We start from the raw sequence: 18,987 nt of genomic DNA, 5'->3' as shown, positions 1-18,987 counted from the left end.
TAACCTGTGGATTCTCCTACGACACATTTTATCAAGTTGGATATTTTATCCACATAGCATGAGTGGGGTGGAGAAATATAAAATTGTCTGAGGAAAAGTCTTTGATAAATCGGGATAATTTTCCCGCCAAAATTATTTTTCTTTACATAATTTTTTCCAAACAAATTAAATAACCTAAAAAAACCCATAAAGGTCTCAAATCGCCATTTTGAAAAAATATAATTTGTATTTATGATTAAAAAAAAGTTTCTTGAAGTCCAAAATAAATGCAAAAATAGAATATAAATCAGAATACAACTCTCGAATAGCTAGAATTCTATTATATAGAAGATTTTGCATTAAGCGTCCATTGGGAAAATCAAAATGGCGTTGAGTTAATTTTATAGAGAAACTAGGGAACTATTGTTCAATTTAGAATTAAAAATTAATTACTTGAATTACATCAGAAACACTTCCTAATAATTTAGATCTCTTGGATGATTTTGAGCGTCCTTTAAAAAAATCAAAATGGCGTTTAAAGAAATAAATAAAACGACCATAAATAATGCTCTATTCACTTACTTTATATCAAAAAGGACTCAAATGAAAGCAGTAATTGTTCCATTTGATGTGTTCTATTGTCCTGTTCTGGATCTAAATTCTAAAAACCCTGTCTTCTCCAAGCTTTGTTATAAAAATCTAAAAAGAAAAACCATAAAAAAAAGCTTTTAGGGAAAACATGAGCATAAAAATAAAATCAGACTTTCAATCATTTTTTTTTTAATTTGTATTTTATTATATCATTTCTTTTTCCAACTCTTCACAGATGGTAACAATCTATTAATAAAAAAAAAAGAGAAGCATCTTATGATCACTAAACTCATTAAGTCTATTCAATTGTTCTATATATTTACTACACAATATTCTCTATTTACCTACAACAATCAATAAATGCGAACATGCGAAAGTAAAAGTGTTTATGTGAAGTGATTTACAATAAATGATGATGAATAAGTCGAAAGTACTTAATACCAGTTTTACCGCGCAGACCTCGTGTGAGATGAAGATCTTGGCCATGGGATGCTGCCTTGAGAGAGAGAAATGGCGAGGAAAGAGAAAAGATGCGGTATGAGAGGATGAAAAGTGGGAGATAAATGTAGAAACTAACTGGGTGATTGATTTTTTTTTGGTTTCCGTTGTAAAGAAATAAAGGTAAAAATTATTTAAAGGAGAGCTTTCATCACGATGGAGTATTGCACCTGTTTAGCTTGAGTTCAACAGACTCTTGGGGTTTCTTTTTTTCTTTCTCTTCTATGCAAAATAAATAATAAAATATAATACTAGATGAGGCGAATTTGGGGAGGGTGGGGGTGGTTTTGCTAGTAACCAGCCAGGTACTGTTGTTGCTGCTGATACGATGTGGCGTCTTGATGCGAATGCTGCGAATGGGATGGCGATGATGGCTGAAATTCACCGTAGTTGTGATTTGTGGCAACATCTTCAATTTGGTGATCACTGGTGTCGGAACCATGCCCAATGCTGTCATGTGTGTGAACTTGGGCATGAATAGCAGCCTCAGCAGCATTATTTTGGGCTTCTTGTGCTGAAGCAGCAGCCTTTGCAGCAGCCGCCTGTGTAGCTTCAAAATCAATCCTGGCTGCATGAAGTTGCTCCTCAATGGACTCAAGGCGTGCCTTTGCAGTACCAACCATTGCTGTTTGGGATGCAAGCTCTGCAGCAGCTTCTGTAGCAGCCTGTTGTGCGTGATCCGAACTCGACTGGGCATTGTTGAGAGCAGCCGTGAGGACAGCAACATGATTGAGAGCCTGCTGAGCTGATTGCTGGGCTGCTTTTGCGGATCTCTTAGCCTGCTGCAGCTGCTGGATTTCACTATCAAGTGCCTGATGTGCCTCTATGCTCTGTTGCTCCAAACCCTGCAGTAGAACCTGCTTGCCTGCAAGTGCAGCCTGTGCCGTAGCTGACGCCTGAACTGCCTGCTGTGCCAGGGTATTCTTCGCAACGAAGGCTGCTTGCTTGGCGGCTGCATGTTGATTCGCCACTGCTGAATTAGCTTGATCCGCCGATCCCTGGGCGATTGATCGCAATCCACTGCCTGCACTGTAGCCTGATTTGGCAGAAGCTCCATGACTTTCAGCAACAGATGAGTATGATGCATGATTGTTCCCTGCATAGTCACCACTGTAGTCGTACTCGTAGTCCTTCTTCTTCGACGCTTTGTGGTGTGATCGTGCAGATACAGCTACAACCAGGCACAGCACAATACTCAAGAGTGTTGTGACCCTCATCTTGTTGCTTTCAAATTCTTCTTTTCTTTTACACAAAATGTATCAGCAATCTATCAGCACGAAGTTGGGGGATGGAAGAGAAGAAAAAAAGTGGAAAAAGAGTTAAAAGGATTTTCTCACTGCAAGTGCTTTTGCGCACCAACAATGGCGGGAGAAATCGAAAGATCACTTTCACGACACTCAAACACTATAAATTTTCAAATGATCACACAGACGGTCAAGAAGGGAAATTATGCATAATCCCAAGTTTTATGCGCAAAATATCACTTTCGTTTGTGAAAATCGAAATTGATGAGTACTCACCAACTGTATCTCCCCGCGAGCTCTTACTTGCGCCACAATCTGCAAAATACTGATGCTCACTCTGGAGATCACGTTCACTTTTATATGCAGAGCAATGCTCTCTCGAGGGGGCTCCACAAGCCACCTATCTTTCGCGCGATATGTATACAAGTTAACCCACCACAGCCACTAATCGCAGATCAATCGGTCAGACAATTTTAGCTACACACACGTTGCCTTCTAATTTCCATTGTTAATATGCGGCTTTTAAATGGGGTAATAGAGACAAAAAAGTGGCATCAACAGAGACACCAAGAAGCGTGAAAAATTTCAACGAAAACTGCGCGAACATTTCCTGAAGAATTTCCTTAAAACGCAATCACGGAGAGATTACACGCAGCAGATGAACGTGCATCAATCATCATCTACATTTTAACACCAGACATTATCACATTTTACCTCCTCATTACAAATTTAAATCATTTTTCGACTTTTGCAAGAAGGAATCTTTTGCAAAATTTAATCACAAACATAAATCTCTAAATGAGCATTCAAATAAAAACAACCAAACTACATATGTAATAAAATATATGTTGAAGAAGGTGCTTGGAATGCAGTTAAATTAATTTCTAAAAAGTAACCGCTTAGGTTTTCTTTACTGAGAAAAAACTGCAAAAAATACATAAAATAAATTAAAAATGAATTTGAACGGGTTAATCATTTTTATGTTGGCGTTATGCTGTTAAATTCTTGTACTTAAATCGTCTTAAAAGTCAGACAAAGTCTAGGAATGTTAGTGATCTAAAAACAAATTAAAATTCGCAATATTTCAAAGAGAGAGAGAGATATGTTTTCCATTTTAAATGGAAATATGTGTGCAAAATACAAAAGAAAATATCTTATTTACAACGCCATAAAACCATGTTATAAATGAAGTTTATCTGATGAATTGCGCTAATTTCTTATGCGTGGTTTTTGTAATGTTTTCAACGAAAATTTTTAAAGTGTTTTAGCAATGCCAATAGCAAAATTTATGTATTTTACAACGACTCATGAAAATTATTAAAAAATTGATCTATTTTCTGAATTTATTACCTATTAGATCAAAAGGAAACTTAGAATTTATATAAATTTCCTCACATTTAGTAGAAAAGATTAAGAACTTTTTACGCGGAATTTCAAGAATTTTGCTTGAGAATTGTCTTTTCCAGACCATTTTGTAGTACCGCTGGTACTAACTGTCATGGTATAGGACAGATTGGCTTATGTGTGTGGGGTTGGCGGGAGTCTTAAGGTGACTCTCTCTCCCAACCACCGTAGTACGGTTGGCTCAGTTACTCGTGGGCCATGGGGTCGTACGGACGGACCCACCCCATAAGTCTGAATCGTAGTACCTGGCTATGACAATTGGTATCTCATTGTCAGGTATTTTACATTTCAGAAGTGGGATCAGCCCAAATAACGTTCGCGGAAGTGGAACGCGTGAAAAAGTGATAAAAAAGGTGAAATTCGCGAGTGAAAAATTCCATGGCGTCTCTTTGACGTCACCGCATGGAATTCGCGGAAAAAAGTCCATCGTTTGGGACTTTTGTGGCGTGGACAAACCGCGTTGGGGCACCCGTGAGTGCCGTTCTTAGTTTTCTTGTCCGGAAAAGTGTCGTGTTGTGGGAAAACGCGTCGGAAAAGCCGAGAAAGTCGCGTCGAGAAAGTGACATTTTGGCAATTTTTGTGTTTGCCAGACGCGAAATGAGCGCGGAAAAAAGTCCTTCGTGGGGCTTTTTCGGGGCATGGGAAGTCGCGTCGTGATTTCCTTCGATGCGAAAAACGTTTTCGCAAAGGAAAAAAGTGTCGCGAGTGTAAGAAATTGCGTCTTTTCACGACGCAATTGGACAAAAGAGAAAGTGCCGTTTAACGATACTAGTGTGTGTGCGTGTGTGTGTGTGGTGAGTGACAAGCGGCGTGCGCAAGGAGCTGCGTTTGGGTGTGCTGCAGAGAGTCAGGCAGCAGAAGCAGCTCGTCGCGATAAGGTGACACACACACACACACCAACGAAGCATCGTGCGGCGGCCCTGACACGCGTGATGGTGCGGCGAAAAGGAGCATATGCAGCAATGCATGAGAAGTATAAGAAGGAAAATCGCAAGTATTTTCTCTTGGTAGGAGAGTGGTATTCTCCGAATTTGGAATCTTGAATTTTAATGTTTTATACCATGGTATTTGAATTATTAACCCTGAAAAGCGCTTTTCAACCCCTGATATTCTCTTAATGTGGTAATTTATGTTTATGTATAAATATGGTATTTTAAGAGAATTTAATGGCAAGATTGTCTTGCAAATGTTTAGGAATAAATATTCCTTGATTTAGCAATTCATTAAGAGTTGCAAAATTGGGCGAGAAATCATCTTTTAGATGGAGCCCGATTATTGGAAAAAAAAATGATTGAAACTAAATTGCAAGTTTTCTTTCATCGAGATGAAAAAAAAACGAATGAATTAAAACTAATGTTTGTTTTACTCCTTATTGAAAATTTTGTTTATGTGGAGTGGGAAAGATGGAGAATTGCATAAGAATTTATGCGGAAGTCCCAGTAGAAAAAAAAATTTTCAAGCAATAGGTGAAAATTTGGCATAATCCGTTGAGATACACCGGAACATATACGTGCGGAAACGTGGCCAGATTCGATGAAGTCGTAGGAGTAATAATTTGAAATAATAAAAAAAAAAAGAAGAAGAATAGAGGATCGGCGAAAGCGATCAAGAGTTTTCTGAGAAAGGAACCTTCTCGAAGGGAAGTATTCTTCAGCGAATGGAGGGAGAATTGGATTGTAGTCTCTCATTGTATGATAGATTATCCAGTTGGAAGGATGAAGTGTTCTAGAAGGTTGTTAAGTCAGGGGTTCCACAAGGTCAAGGTAGGCCGAGAGGCATATGTAATTATAGCGTGACAAGGTGGCAAGAGCTGACAAGAGGCGTAATGTGATGAGCGATGATCCTCTGCTGGTAGATGTTACTGAAGCACTAGATACCTGAGAAGAAGGAAGTCTTCTGATTTTATTGTTTTTGTGTACAATAGGGTATCAAAAGGAAAAGAGTAATGTTCTTGTGTACAGGGAGGAGTTGTTTCACTGTGAAGTATGAATTGTGGTGAAACTGATAGATGGCTTTGGGTCAAAAGTGTAGGTTCTCTTCTGAGCGATGTTTTCCATAGCATTTGAGGATACCTGGGCGAAGAGAAGTTCTCTGGAATTATGGTTTTGCATAGTGAGGTATCAGGAGAAGAGAAAGGTGCCTGTGCACACGGAAGAGCAATTCACTATGTTTATGTGATCAGTAGAAATACTGTGATAAACTGGCTCTTCAAGCATCCATAGAACCAACCTGATGTCTCAGTAGATATGGTAGAATGGATGAATAGGAATGTAGTCTGGGCGATCAATGGACGCATTGTAAGCTAGACAAGACATTCAGGTCATGTATCTATGCAACCAGTTAATACTAAAGACAACATTCATGAGTCTTCGTTGATCGGATGGTATAGAGAGACAAATCATGAGTCTGTGAGTAAATGATACTGGTGTAGATAAAGCATGACGAGGTTTTCGCGGAGAGGCATCATGCTTGCATGGTGGGCCTGTTACGTTGAAAACCTGAAATGTCGTATTGATTAACATCAATCCAGTTAGTCATACGGCGAATGGTTTCTCGGAGACACTAGTCTCTATGGAACGAGCTTACGGTTCCTGGAACTGGGTAAGCTAAGTCTAGACATATGTTCCATGAGAAACAAGTAACATGGCGAAAGCTGTGTTGAGAGAACCTTCTGTAGGTTCATGGGTGTGATGATTTTGTGTCATGTGCACTGGCGTACTAAATCAAACAGAACCCTTGTGTACTTGGACTACCAGGTACGGTTCCATTAGGAACAATTGATATATTCTTCCAGTTGTCTATAGAGTTGTTGTCCACTGTGCCGGGCTTGCACTCTAGAACACATAAACCCAGTTGTTATCGCATTCATTGCGAAGTATACTGGTCGGAAGAGGTTCCACTGGAACATTTTGATATGATCTTCAGTTTGTGCAAAGAGTTGTTGTCTAATACAGACTTGTACTCTATACAAAGGACCGCAGTTGTTATCGCATTCATTGCGAAGTATACTGGTCGAAGATCACGGGAAAATTCGGTCAATCTGTCTTGCTTTTCCTAGCTTGTGCCGAGGACGTCACAAAAGTCAGGAATGGCCGAATGTAGTACCGCTGGTACTAACTGTCATGGTATAGGACAGATTGGCTTATGTGTGTGGGGTTGGCGGGAGTCTTAAGGTGACTCTCTCTCCCAACCACCGTAGTACGGTTGGCTCAGTTACTCGTGGGCCATGGGGTCGTACGGACGGACCCACCCCATAAGTCTGAATCGTAGTACCTGGCTATGACAATTGGTATCTCATTGTCAGGTATTTTACAATTTTGTAGGTAAACTTCGTGAAAAAAAGTTCCTGGACAAATCTGGATTAAGTAAGAGCATTTAAGAATATTTGAAATTTAATTTACACACCTAATTAATTAAAAAGAATTCCAAAATATTATAGGAAGTTTAGTCCGTAATTAATTCAGTAAAATTTATTTTGAATTATTACCATAATCTTCCCCTAAAGATAAATTAAATGAAAATTATCTTGAGAAAAATCTACAAAAATTTCCCAATTCAGTGAATATTTTATGAATATTTTCACTTAAAAATTTGATTTTTCAGCCCAAAATGCTCCACGTAAAGTCAATAATCATACAAATGATCTAATTCAAAGTGAAGTCAAAAAACCTTTTTTTTTGTACATATTAAAAAATGCTCAATGAATGCCAAATTTAAGGCAATTCAGTTGCAATCATAAAACATGCGCTGGAATAATTTCATGAAGAGAACGAGAAAGTTTTCATGAACAAAAAATATACTAAATCTTCTGTATGCCTCAAGCTGTGAATTATGCTCAAATAGTTCCAAACGTAAGAAGAAAATCATTTTCCATTAACCAAAAAAAATTGGAATCTCTCCATCGCGTCCCTCCCCACCCCTCTTGAATGTAGTGAGGTTTTTTAATTCATTTTTCAGAGATGGAATCATTAACATTTTGCAAGCATAAGATGTCTATTTCACTTGCTTTAAATCAAAAATCATTGAAATGAAGACTAAAGAGCACTTTTGTGTTCATCAAGATAAAACATATGTTTTGATGGTGAGTGATCTCTTTTTTTCACCGCAATACAGTGAAATTGAGGAAATAAATTAGAGGCAACAACTCTTCCCATCTGGAGCGATTCTTTTTGCTTTGAATTCGATCAAAGTTGGGGTTTCTTTCTTTTATCATTCACAAATAAATTGCGGATATAAAAGGTAATTTTTCACAGCACTTACATCATTTCACGAATTTACTCAATTTGCCAAAAAAAATCACCCGGAGATCATTTCAAACGTTGAATGGGGAGGAATTATAAAATATATCCCACTTATCAGATATTGAGGATATGTAATTCATGGCAGAGAAAAGGAATATATTCATTTTTGTGCCTGGAAAATGTTTTATACACAAAGTAGGGGAAATATTGCAGAGGATCATTAAGAGATTCAAGAAAGATCAAGCAGATTTTCAACAGGAGTTAATTTGTTAAAAGATTCTATAAACCACGCCCCCAATTCACATAATTTTCAAACCTTTCTTTTTTGCTGCTAAACTCAAATTATTTTTGCAATCATCGAGAGATTTATTCTTCAGTGATCTTTTAAGTGATCTCAATGATCTCAATGCATTGAGAAGAATTAAATATAAAATTGAATCGAAGAAATATTGGGACAATGATCGGAGTGAAAGTGATCACTGCACTCTGATATTATTCGCTAAAACTCACTCTAAATAAGAAAATTGCAATAGTTTTTCCCATAATGGACAATTGCTAATTCCATTAATTGCCAAACGACAAGGAATTTGTCGGTGTCTTTTTTGTATGCTTTACCCATTTGCCCCCATCGCGATCGCAAATTTTACTTTCATTATACAGCTTTCAATTCCTAAATCATATTTCTTTCATTTGACGTCTTTTTTTCCTGTACGCGTGGTACCTCATAGTGAAGATCACCAAAATTACTTGATCTTGACCATCAAATCCATTTTCTTTTGTGCTCCCCATCCTCGGGCACGCGTTTACCATCATTAACAACATGCGCAGTGATCAATGAGAGGAGAGAGAAAAAAATACAATTTTCACTATCACGTATAACATTGATTACACATTTGTGGGCAATTTATGGGAAGCGCATTAAGTGCCATGGTAGAAACAATGACTGCACAGAGGAAACAAACTTCGGCGCGCTGTACAAAAACACGCATTTACGGTCAATTTCCCCGAGCATAATCGTCTACACAAGCTCTGGGAGTAAATCACTTGTACAACAGTGATGATAAAACACGTGAGAAAGAGTGGAAAACGTTACAAATGTGCTCATTTAAAATTAATTTAATATATTTTATTGAAATTGATTAAATTCATTTATTAATTTTCCAATATTTCGGGGAATTACGTAGGGGAAGACGGGGTAATTTGATCACTTTTGATTTCTAAAAATATGGCATTATCTCAAATGCTAGAAAATTCTTTTCTTCACAGTATATACCTACTCCCTATAGAGATAACCAATCGTACCCAGTTTGAGGAAAATTTGTTAATTAGATTTTCTTTTATTTGATAAAAATCTTTTTTTTTTTTCATTGTGCTTTTGGCATTTTAGGAGTTCGTCATTTTCATATATTTTTTAACGCTTAAATGTTAGTTTATACGTTACTAAGGGCCATTGATCCCTCATAAACACGTTAGTGACATCAATTTTCCGATATCTCAAACAGATTATCCTGTGGAAATGGTTTTATCCGGAAAATCGGAGTGGGGTAATTTGGCTACCTAAGTTTTTCCGGCACTTTATTCCGACGCACATTTAATTTATTCATTACAGTTGTGCCTTTTAATGATTTATTAACGATTGTAAGCAAAGTAGGATAAAAAATTTTAGCTAAAAAAAGAAATTTACGAAAATTTGAAAAATGGCCTCTCTTTGTTTATGCTCGTTTATGGTTCTCAAAAATGTTTAAGTTTGAGGCTCTGATAAATATTTTTATCTGGCAAATTACTAAAAATGAATCTTAGACAAGTATCCTATCTTCTAGTAAAATAATCGGAAAAATAAATTTTTTTATTGTCCAAAAATTTTCATATTTAATAATTTATTACCCGTGCTTGGGGGTAATTTGGCCACTTTTAAAGAGTCTAGAAAAATGAAATATTCACTCATTTCTCATCAAGATAGAGAAAAGTGTTATATGAGGAAGTTGTAGGCCAGAAAATTTCCTACAAAATAGGTATATTTGCTTTTCTTCATACTACGATACTTGCTTGATATATCCCAAAAACCACCAAAGTGGTCAAATTACCCCGTCTTCCCCTAAATATCAATAAAAACAAACTCCGCCAAAAAAAACTGCAAAATATTTCATTTTAATATTTATTTGAAGTAATTTCATTTTAAAAATTTACAAATAACACATCAATTTTTATATTTACAAAAAAAAATCTGTCCTCAATTGTTTTTTTCTCATCTCAAAACAATTTTATCTTGTGCTCAAAATTGTATATAAAGATTAAAAAGGTATATAATTCCTCATTTATATCAAAATATATTCATTTGGAATTGTATTCTTAGAGCAAAAAAATTTGCATGTAAACCCTTTTTTATCAGACTTTTGGATTTTCTCTTCTTAATTTCCCTTCAATTTATTTTTCTCTGTGTGTAATTGCATTTTATTTATTATATTATTTTATACTTTCTCACTACATTTTTCTTTTTAAATTGCTGACCTTTGAAAAAACTCGATGATTTTTCAATTTATTTAATAAGAAAATAAAAAAGTAATTATTTTTCACACAAAAATCACTTTTTGGAAAAAATATCACTTTTGGTGGGGAAGGAAAAATTATTTAACTATACAATATAGAATGAGGGGGAAGGGGAAAGAAAAAAATCAATTGTCTGGCCACTATCTCATTGTGTATATAATGTAATGAAGCTCTAAGCTCTCACTTAATCTCTAAAACACAATAATTTCATTTCTCAATAAGTCATCTTATGCGATAAATCTTAAAATCATTTTTTTCTCTTTAAATCTATATTCTAAGCTTTTCATAGTAAATTGTCGTGAAATTTTTTCTTTTTACTATTTTTTTTTCTTTGTGATAAAACTGCACATTCATCGAAATTTTATTTTTTATCAAAATACTGAAATTTGTGCAAAATTTGTTGAATATTTAAGACTTTTTTTGTATAATTAATTTTCTTTTTAATATGTATGACAATTTTTTTTATCAAAAAACATTAATTTCAAAAATATTTCCCTCAGTGTTGCGATATTGTGGAGGAAGAACCAATATTAGAGTGCGGAATGTGGAGATATTTGTTCTGAAATACTCTCGAATTACACAATGCAGCATTTTTTCCAATTTCCCCGTCATCGTTGAATGTTTATTTTGATTGATTTTACAGCCTAAATGGGGGAGTTTTTATTTTTAATAAACTCCTAATTAAATTTTTACAAATTTCACAAAATAAATTCCTTTTGGGAAAATGCATTTTATTGCCCACAAAATTGGGAAAATTAAGTGAATGACGACAGAGAAACAAAAAATCGTGATGCATGGTGTTGGTTTTTTTTTTAGTAAAATTCACAAAGAATGATTCGTTCCAAAGGCACTCAATACATAGTTCGACGTATTGTAGAGAAGAAATGCTGCCGTGTATCACAACTAATCCCTCTTGAGGATTCGTCGTGCGGCCTTTATGAGTGGCGTGAGCGTACGGAGTTCCATGCAATCATCGAGGAAGGGATGCCGCAGCAGCTCTTCCGCCGATGCACGTCGATCTACCTCAACTTGGAGACAACGATCCAGGAAATCCTGTAGATTTTGCGACAATTTATCCCAACTCTTAATCTCAGGCCGCCCATTAGCTGCAATGAGGTAGAGAGCCCTCAGGGGAGCTGAGTTGAGATACGGCGGCTGCCCTTCAATCATCTCAATTGCCATTATACCAATCGACCAGATATCCACCTTCTTCCCATACTGCTTACGCGTCACAACTTCCGGTGCCATCCAATACGGTGTACCCACCATCGTTTGACGCTTCTCATCTCCCTCGATATTGGCACAAAATCCAAAATCCGTCACTTTAACACTCCCATCCATACCAAGGAGGATGTTGTCGGATTTAATGTCTCGATGAATGATCCCACGTGAGTGTAGGAAAGTGATGGCATTCAAAACTTCCCGACACACCGCAGCTATTTGGCGTTCCTTCATCACCGTCTCCGTGACAACGTCCGTAAGTGGACCCCCATCCATGTACTCCAGCACCACCCAGAGCTGATTCTCCGGTTCCAAAAAGTACGCATCTAGGAAATTAACGAGGTTTTTGTGATTGAAATCCTTAAGCACACGAATCTCATTGAGAATGAGCTCTTTCGATGTTTGACTCTTCAAATCAATCGTCTTTATTGCCACCTTCTGCTCTGTCTCCAAATCCAATGCAATGAAAACCACACCGGAAGCTCCTTTGCCAACCTAAACAGAGAGAAAAGTGAGAAAATACTGGATGACTAAGTCCCCATATAACTCTACTTGTGAATAATCTCTCGTAAGTAGACAATGGGCACCACAATACCCTTCTAGACTAAAATATAGTAACATTTTCACATTCTTATCTTAACAAATTGAACTAAATTGAGCAACATTCAAGTACTTTTGATGTATTTCAGCGATAAATTTCCTAAATTTCTCACATTTCCGGAAAATGAATTTTCCACAATAAATAAAATATGCCAGACAGAAGCTTTTTTTATGCAATAATTGCGTATACCAACGTTATTAGCTGTGATTCTTTCGAAGAAAAGAATAGCACAGCTTCTGTGTACCACCTAAAATGCAATGTTGTCCGATCGGGCTCAAACTTGGTATGAGCACGAATTAGGGTCCCCTCATTCCAAAAAACGTATGCTCCAAAAAATTTTTCCGGCCGGCCGTCCGGCCGTCCGTCCGGCCGTCCGTCCGTCCGTCGTATAAGGCTTAATAACAAGAGAACGGTAATAGATAGAGACTTGCGGTCAACGGCAAAGTTCATATATCGGGTGGAAGACATCCGATTATGAAGTCAAATAAACCCCCCCACCCCCGCGTCCGCCATTTTGGAATACCCCTAAATTTTGTTTTTACTATATCTCAGCTCCTGTTATAGCTAAAAATCTGAAATTTTGATATGTTGTAGGGGCCATCAAGACCTTTCCAACGATACCTTATTTTCGAAAATCGGTCAAGCCGTTTAGTCAATATGGCCGCCACAATTTTTCATCGAAAATCGACCATACCTCGAAAACGGCTTGACCGATTTTGATCAACCCGGGGTCAAATGAAAGCTCTCAACAAACCCTACAACTCTCTAGAACATCGAAAGTTTCAAAAAAGACCGCTAGGGGGCCAAAAATCAAAAACAAAATTTTAGATTAGTTTTCGATGAATATCTCGGAAACTGTACGATAGATTTGGATGAAATTTTAGTATATTGTAGCTGACTATATTATCTAGCTCCATGCCAAAAATGAAGAAAATCTATGTCGCCGTTCCTGAGATATGGCCTTCCAAAATTGGCATCTCATATCTTGGGATATACATGTCCGATTTTGATCAAATCAAGCGCAAATGAAAAGTTTTGTGAAACCCTACAAATGACTAGAACATAGCAACTTCGAGAAATGACCGCAAGTGGCGCTAAAGTCAATATTTTGTATATCCAAAATTTTAAGGTCTAAATATCTCAAAAACTGTACTATGCATTTCTTTAAAATTTCAGTATGTTATAGCTGAGGTCAAATGAGCACGAATACCTTTCCAACGATAGGTCATTTAAGAAAATCTATGGAGCCGTTCAGGAGATATAATGGTTTTAATATTTTATTTAATTAATACGCAAATTCTTAGGCGCCCCGCGAAGCGGGGCGCCTTATATATAAGGTATATAAATATAAATGTAAAGTAAAATATAACGGTAAAATATAAATATATATAGTTGCACGTTTAATTAGTACGCTAACTATTTGGCGCCCCGCGAAGCGGGGCGCCTTATATATAAGGTATATAAATATAAATGTAAATGCAAAGTAAAATATAACGGTAAAATATAAATATATATAGCTACATGGTACAGATTAAGGAGAAAAGGGAATGTACATGGTAAGTTTCACTTACGGGCTGTGATTCTTCCTTTAGAGGCCAAGTTAAATATTATGTAAATGCAAAGTCTAATAGTTAGCTGCAGAGTATGGATTAATCATAAAAGGGAATGTACTGGTAAGTTTCACTTACGGGCTGTGATTCTTCCTTCAGAGGTCAGTCTGAGTGTGATATTTGATATAAGTTTGGTGGTGCAAACTCTGGGGAAGGATGACTCGCGCCACGAATCACAGCCAATGCGCGAGTTAGCCTTCCCCCAGAGTTTGCACCACCAAACTTATATCAAATATCACACTCAGACTGACCTCTGAAGGAAGAATCACAGCCCGTAAGTGAAACTTACCAGTACATTCCCTTTTATGATTAATCCATACTCTGCAGCTAACTATTAGACTTTGCATTTACATAATATTTAACTTGGCCTCTAAAGGAAGAATCACAGCCCGTAAGTGAAACTTACCATGTACATTTTTATTATTGTATTGCATTTCCCTTCAACTTTTAATATAATTAATGACTTTGGTTAATCTTCCCCTTTTACATTATTTTTTTTTAGCAATACACCATGTTAATACATTTTGTTGCTGAACATAATACAAAACATTGAGCTTCTGATGAGCCCATAAGGCTACAACACGTAGAGAGACAACACGAAACCTCATTCAGGTTTCACCTCTTCTATTTAATTCCACAAGGTTTTCCTTCTCTCTCTCCCTCTCTCTCACGCCACAACTAAATAGCAACCAGAAAGCAAAGTGACTCATAAATATTAATAAAAATTCCTCAAAATTCAATATCATCCACAAAAAAATCAACACAACTGAATTGATTGTTGTGATAATGGTGACAAAAATATTTTTATAATTTTTATTAAAAAAAAAAAAGTGAATGCAGACACAAACTGATTAAATACAAAGATGCGTTAAGATAAGCCAGGTAACTTGAAGAAATTGTCATTTTTTTTTCTTAGCTGTTATAGCCTTTTAAGGATTGCTAGGAATCTAGCATAGGGCTACCACCTCTAGGGGTTTAACCAGGTTTCACTCAGTCGGGCTTAAAAATTTAAGTCGGTCTAAAGGTTTTAAGTCAGTTTTTTTTTAAGTCTGACTTAAAATTTGTAAATCGGTCTTGTTTTTAGGTCAGATTAGATCACATATGCAGATTGCGACATATCTTCTAAATTTCATTGTTCCTGCACTTTAAAATCAGCAAGTAAGTACCTACGCTTTTCAATTTTTGATTTCTAAAAAGTGCATCTGACAATCTCCAAACATCAAAATTTGTAAAATTTATTGAAAAATATGCAATCTGTTAATTTAAGACCAACTTACAAATTCTAAGTCAGACTTAAAAAACTGACTTAAAACCTTAAAACCAACTTAAATTTTTAAGCCCGACTGAGTAGTGAATCCCACCCCCGGAGACTTCGAGTTTCGGAGTATGATCTCCGGGCTGCGGGTTTAGGATGAATTTCTCCGGATCATACTGATTTAATTTTTTTTTTGCTTTAATTTTCGGAAGAATCAAAAAACTAAAAAAAAATAGGAAATTGAAATAGGCTCTATGAAATTTCGATTTTTTTTAGCTAAAAGAAAATCGTCTTAATTCAGATTTGAGTTTTTCTAAACCAGAATAAACTTCTTTAAGCTAGACTACAGTTTTCTTCAAACAAGGTTTAAGTTTTTAAAGTCAGTCTTAAGATTTTTAAGCAAAAGCAAGACCTTCGTTTTAGAATAGAATAAGTTTTTTTAGGGTCAGACTTTTAAGGTTTCAAGGTTAGATCTGGCTAAACTGAGTCTGAAAGCATCTTAAAAGTCTGACCTAAAGGAACTAAGGTTCGGCATTTTTTAAGGTGCTACACAATTTACCTTACAATTGTCTAATAAGATAAAGCTCTTATAGTTTTAATAATTAAAAGCAGGCTAGGTCTAAACTAGCAAAAAAAAATTTTAAGAACTATTTCAATTCATGAAAATTAAAAAAGAAAACCTTGTCAAAGATCTTCAATGAAGCATAAGCACCAGGAGCAAGAATGCTTCAAAGATACAGAAAAAACACAATAATGACATCAATCTTTGCATTTTCAGGCAAAATTTTGCCAGCTGTTTCTTTGCTCTGTCTGTATAAAAAATTGTGATTTTTTGAGCTTTCTTCAAAGACCCTTTGCTTCACCAACTTAATCTTGACCTTCTCAATGTTCTCAATAAAATTTTCAAAAGTAAATAATAAATTAAGTATGTATAAATAACATAAAAAAGAAGTTTAAACTTGAAATCTCTGAGGACAAAAATCTCATTCATATGTACTCCCACTTTAATTATATACACGGGAAATGAGGAGACCCATCGCGGGAGAAAACTCCACATTGCGTGTCTATAATTGCCCCGGAAAGAAGCTCTTTTTCTACTTATATGTTGCACTTGCACTCGAAAATGGGGGAATTTATTTGACATATTGCTGTATTTTTAGCATAAAAAGCCGCACAATCTCTGCTGCACTCGCATGGAAACAGAGACAGTGTGAATTAGCTAGAACACAGGGAGAAAAAAGCATGAGAATTCATTCCTGAGTTCTCACGAAGAATTATTTTTTCTGATCTCTTCTGAAGGTTCTTGCCAAAAAAAAAAAACTAAATCGCACGACTGGCGACCCATCGCAGAAAAAAATTCCATTTATCTTATCACGCTTATCTGACGGCCAGAATTTTTTTTTATTATTGAATTGCAGAGGGCTGAATGACGTGGCTGCCTATCTGCCGAAAGTGGAGTAATTTTGCTTCCAATTTTCACGATTGACATCACTTTCGTGTTCATAACACTGAGCCCCCAATAAAGCCCCGGCAAATTGGTCTTATCTCGAAACAATGGACCACGTAATATGGAGTCTTCCACTCCGGGGAAGGCGGGCGATATTTGGGGAGTATTATGGCATTTCTTCCACAACTTCCGGGCTCGCGCACAAACCACAGAGTGGAAGACGACAGTCACCACTTCATGAGCAAATGTTCTCCCCTATAATTTACTCAACTCCGTGGCTGTATCTCATTTAATTAATCAATTACGCTTCCCAATGGCTTCTTTAAAATTATCACACAAGAGCCATGTATGTATACTTTTACGGGTCACGATCAGAAGTTATATAAAATTAATATATTAAAATTGAAACATTATCATCTTCAATGCTGCAGTGCTACGGAAATCATTCAATTGAGAATTTTCTCTTTAGACTAAAACTCATAAAATAATACTTTTAGAGTTTTTACTGCTGCTACAGCCTTTTCATGCGCAATTAATTTAATTATGAGAAAATCTTCAGACAGCTGAATGGGTGATAGATTTGAAATTATGTATATACTAAAAGCACTGTTCTACTTTACAGATCATTACTGAAAAAGAAAAACGAAGGAAAGCACTTTATAAAAAAATTCTACGTTGACAATCACGGGGAAATTTATCTTTATTTCCGTGAAGGCGCATTGAATTTCTGAATCATTATCTATATTTTTGGGAGGATAAAAAGAAAGCCGGCAAAGCGAATTATTTTTCTTAGGAAATAACATTCAGTAAAAAAAAATGATTCAGCAGATTTATTAATTTGAAAAGAATTTTGCAAAACACTGAAAGGGAAATTGCAAATGCTTGAAATTGCAGAAGAATCAGAGCTAAACTTCTAACGGCAAGATGATTGATTCTTCAGTAGAAATTCTATAGTGAAAGTGAAGAGAGTCTGGAAGATATAATTACGTTTTTAGACAAAAATCTCTTCCAGTTTTACCAAAGTGATCCAAAGTAGTGGAAAATGACAATTTCTCATCCTTTTTTTTCCCATACAGAAACACATAAACTCCTTCAGCTTACCTCTAATTTCGTTTCATATCTCTCCGTGGGATCATTAAGATTGCAGATGCTCCGGAGTTCACTGTAAACCTGCTCATCCGTCTTGGGGATGCGTTTCATGGCATCCTTATCCTTTGCCCGGAGGATGAGCCCATCGTCAATATTGGACTCTGGTTGCTCTATGTGGCTAATTTGCGAAAGATCCTGGACGTTGTCGAAGTTACTGTGTATCTTGGCCGGGACGGGTAATTTTACTTTTGGCTTGGGAAGGAGTTTGGGCTTCGGCAGGGACGTTATTGGGCGTTTCTCCGGGAGTGGTGGTGGTGTGTCGGATGAGTAGCTTTCATCGCTGCTACTCTTCCCACCCAGGGAATCAGCACTAGGGTGCTGGACATTCTTATTCATGTACTTATCAATTTCAGCTGATTCCTCCACAATAGCCTCCTCCGTGATGAATGGCTTGAATGGTTCTGTTTGGTCCTTCTTCTTTATGGAATAATTGTAGAATTTCAATGCTTGATACACGGCGTCTGGGTTCTCTTGCTGCTCATCCTGCGTAATGAGGGCATTGAGAACCTTCTGCCACTGCTTGGGGAGACCCTCGAGGTCCCCCGTGAGGTGATTCTTGCTAACGTGCACCCCATGAACGACATTTGTGGGTGTTCCAATGTTGAGGGCTCCGCCTTTGCTGGCGCCATCCTTCGATTGACCCTTCTTGTTGCTCCCGAATATGTTGAACAGCGACATTTTCCCTCAATGCTCGCTGCCCGAAATGTTGCACTTTTCCACACACAACGCCAATATCGGGGAGGGAACAAATACACCAAAAATTCCCACAGCTCTGAATGATAAAGTCTTCAGTTTCAGCTCCACCACGTCCCTCTTGCAGACTTTCCTCACAAATTTTTTTCACTCACTCTTTTAGCACTTTATTCCCATGTAAAGCACATAGTCCTCGTACGGGGAATTAATGTAAATGCACAAGGATGGCTTTTTGCATTGAAAAACCGACAGGAGTGGCTCATTTGAGCCCTTTATTTGCAGAAAAAAAGGAAGACACAAAACCAAAAAAAAGAGGAATGACGAATCCGACGAAAATTTTTCTCTTCGTCCAAAAGTCACTTTTACTTTCGTTCTTTCGTCAAATTTCAAAAACATTCGTTGAAACTGACAAGAATTCCATGGTTTCATTGCAAAACTCCTCAAGTCCTTATTAAATTTATTAAAATTATATTTTTTACTGTAAATCTTTTGAGATTTAATTTTAAA

At 36.6% G+C, this 18,987-nt stretch overlaps 2 protein-coding genes across 2 annotated transcripts; both read right to left on the bottom strand.

Moving 5' to 3' along the window:
- Positions 1-751: 751 nt before the first annotated feature.
- On the bottom strand, positions 752-2,646 carry LOC129791114 (uncharacterized). Its single transcript, XM_055829068.1, has 2 exons — positions 2,589-2,646; positions 752-2,335 (listed from the first exon to the last, which is right to left on the bottom strand). Exon 2 carries the CDS (start codon positions 2,283-2,285, stop codon positions 1,359-1,361), a length of 927 nt encoding a protein of 308 aa, XP_055685043.1. The 5' UTR covers positions 2,286-2,335; positions 2,589-2,646; the 3' UTR covers positions 752-1,358.
- A 7,452-nt stretch (positions 2,647-10,098) lies between these two features.
- On the bottom strand, positions 10,099-18,841 carry LOC129791043 (serine/threonine-protein kinase PAK 2). The gene is made up of 2 exons (XM_055828954.1): positions 17,740-18,841; positions 10,099-12,220 (listed from the first exon to the last, which is right to left on the bottom strand). Exons 1-2 carry the CDS (start codon positions 18,463-18,465, stop codon positions 11,408-11,410), a joined length of 1,539 nt encoding a protein of 512 aa, XP_055684929.1. The 5' UTR covers positions 18,466-18,841; the 3' UTR covers positions 10,099-11,407.
- Positions 18,842-18,987: the final 146 nt, after the last annotated feature.

Source organism: Lutzomyia longipalpis, chromosome 1 (assembly GCF_024334085.1).
Source record: "Lutzomyia longipalpis isolate SR_M1_2022 chromosome 1, ASM2433408v1".
Classification (NCBI taxonomy): domain Eukaryota; kingdom Metazoa; phylum Arthropoda; class Insecta; order Diptera; family Psychodidae; genus Lutzomyia; species Lutzomyia longipalpis.
This window is presented reverse-complemented; position numbering and strand designations above follow the sequence as displayed.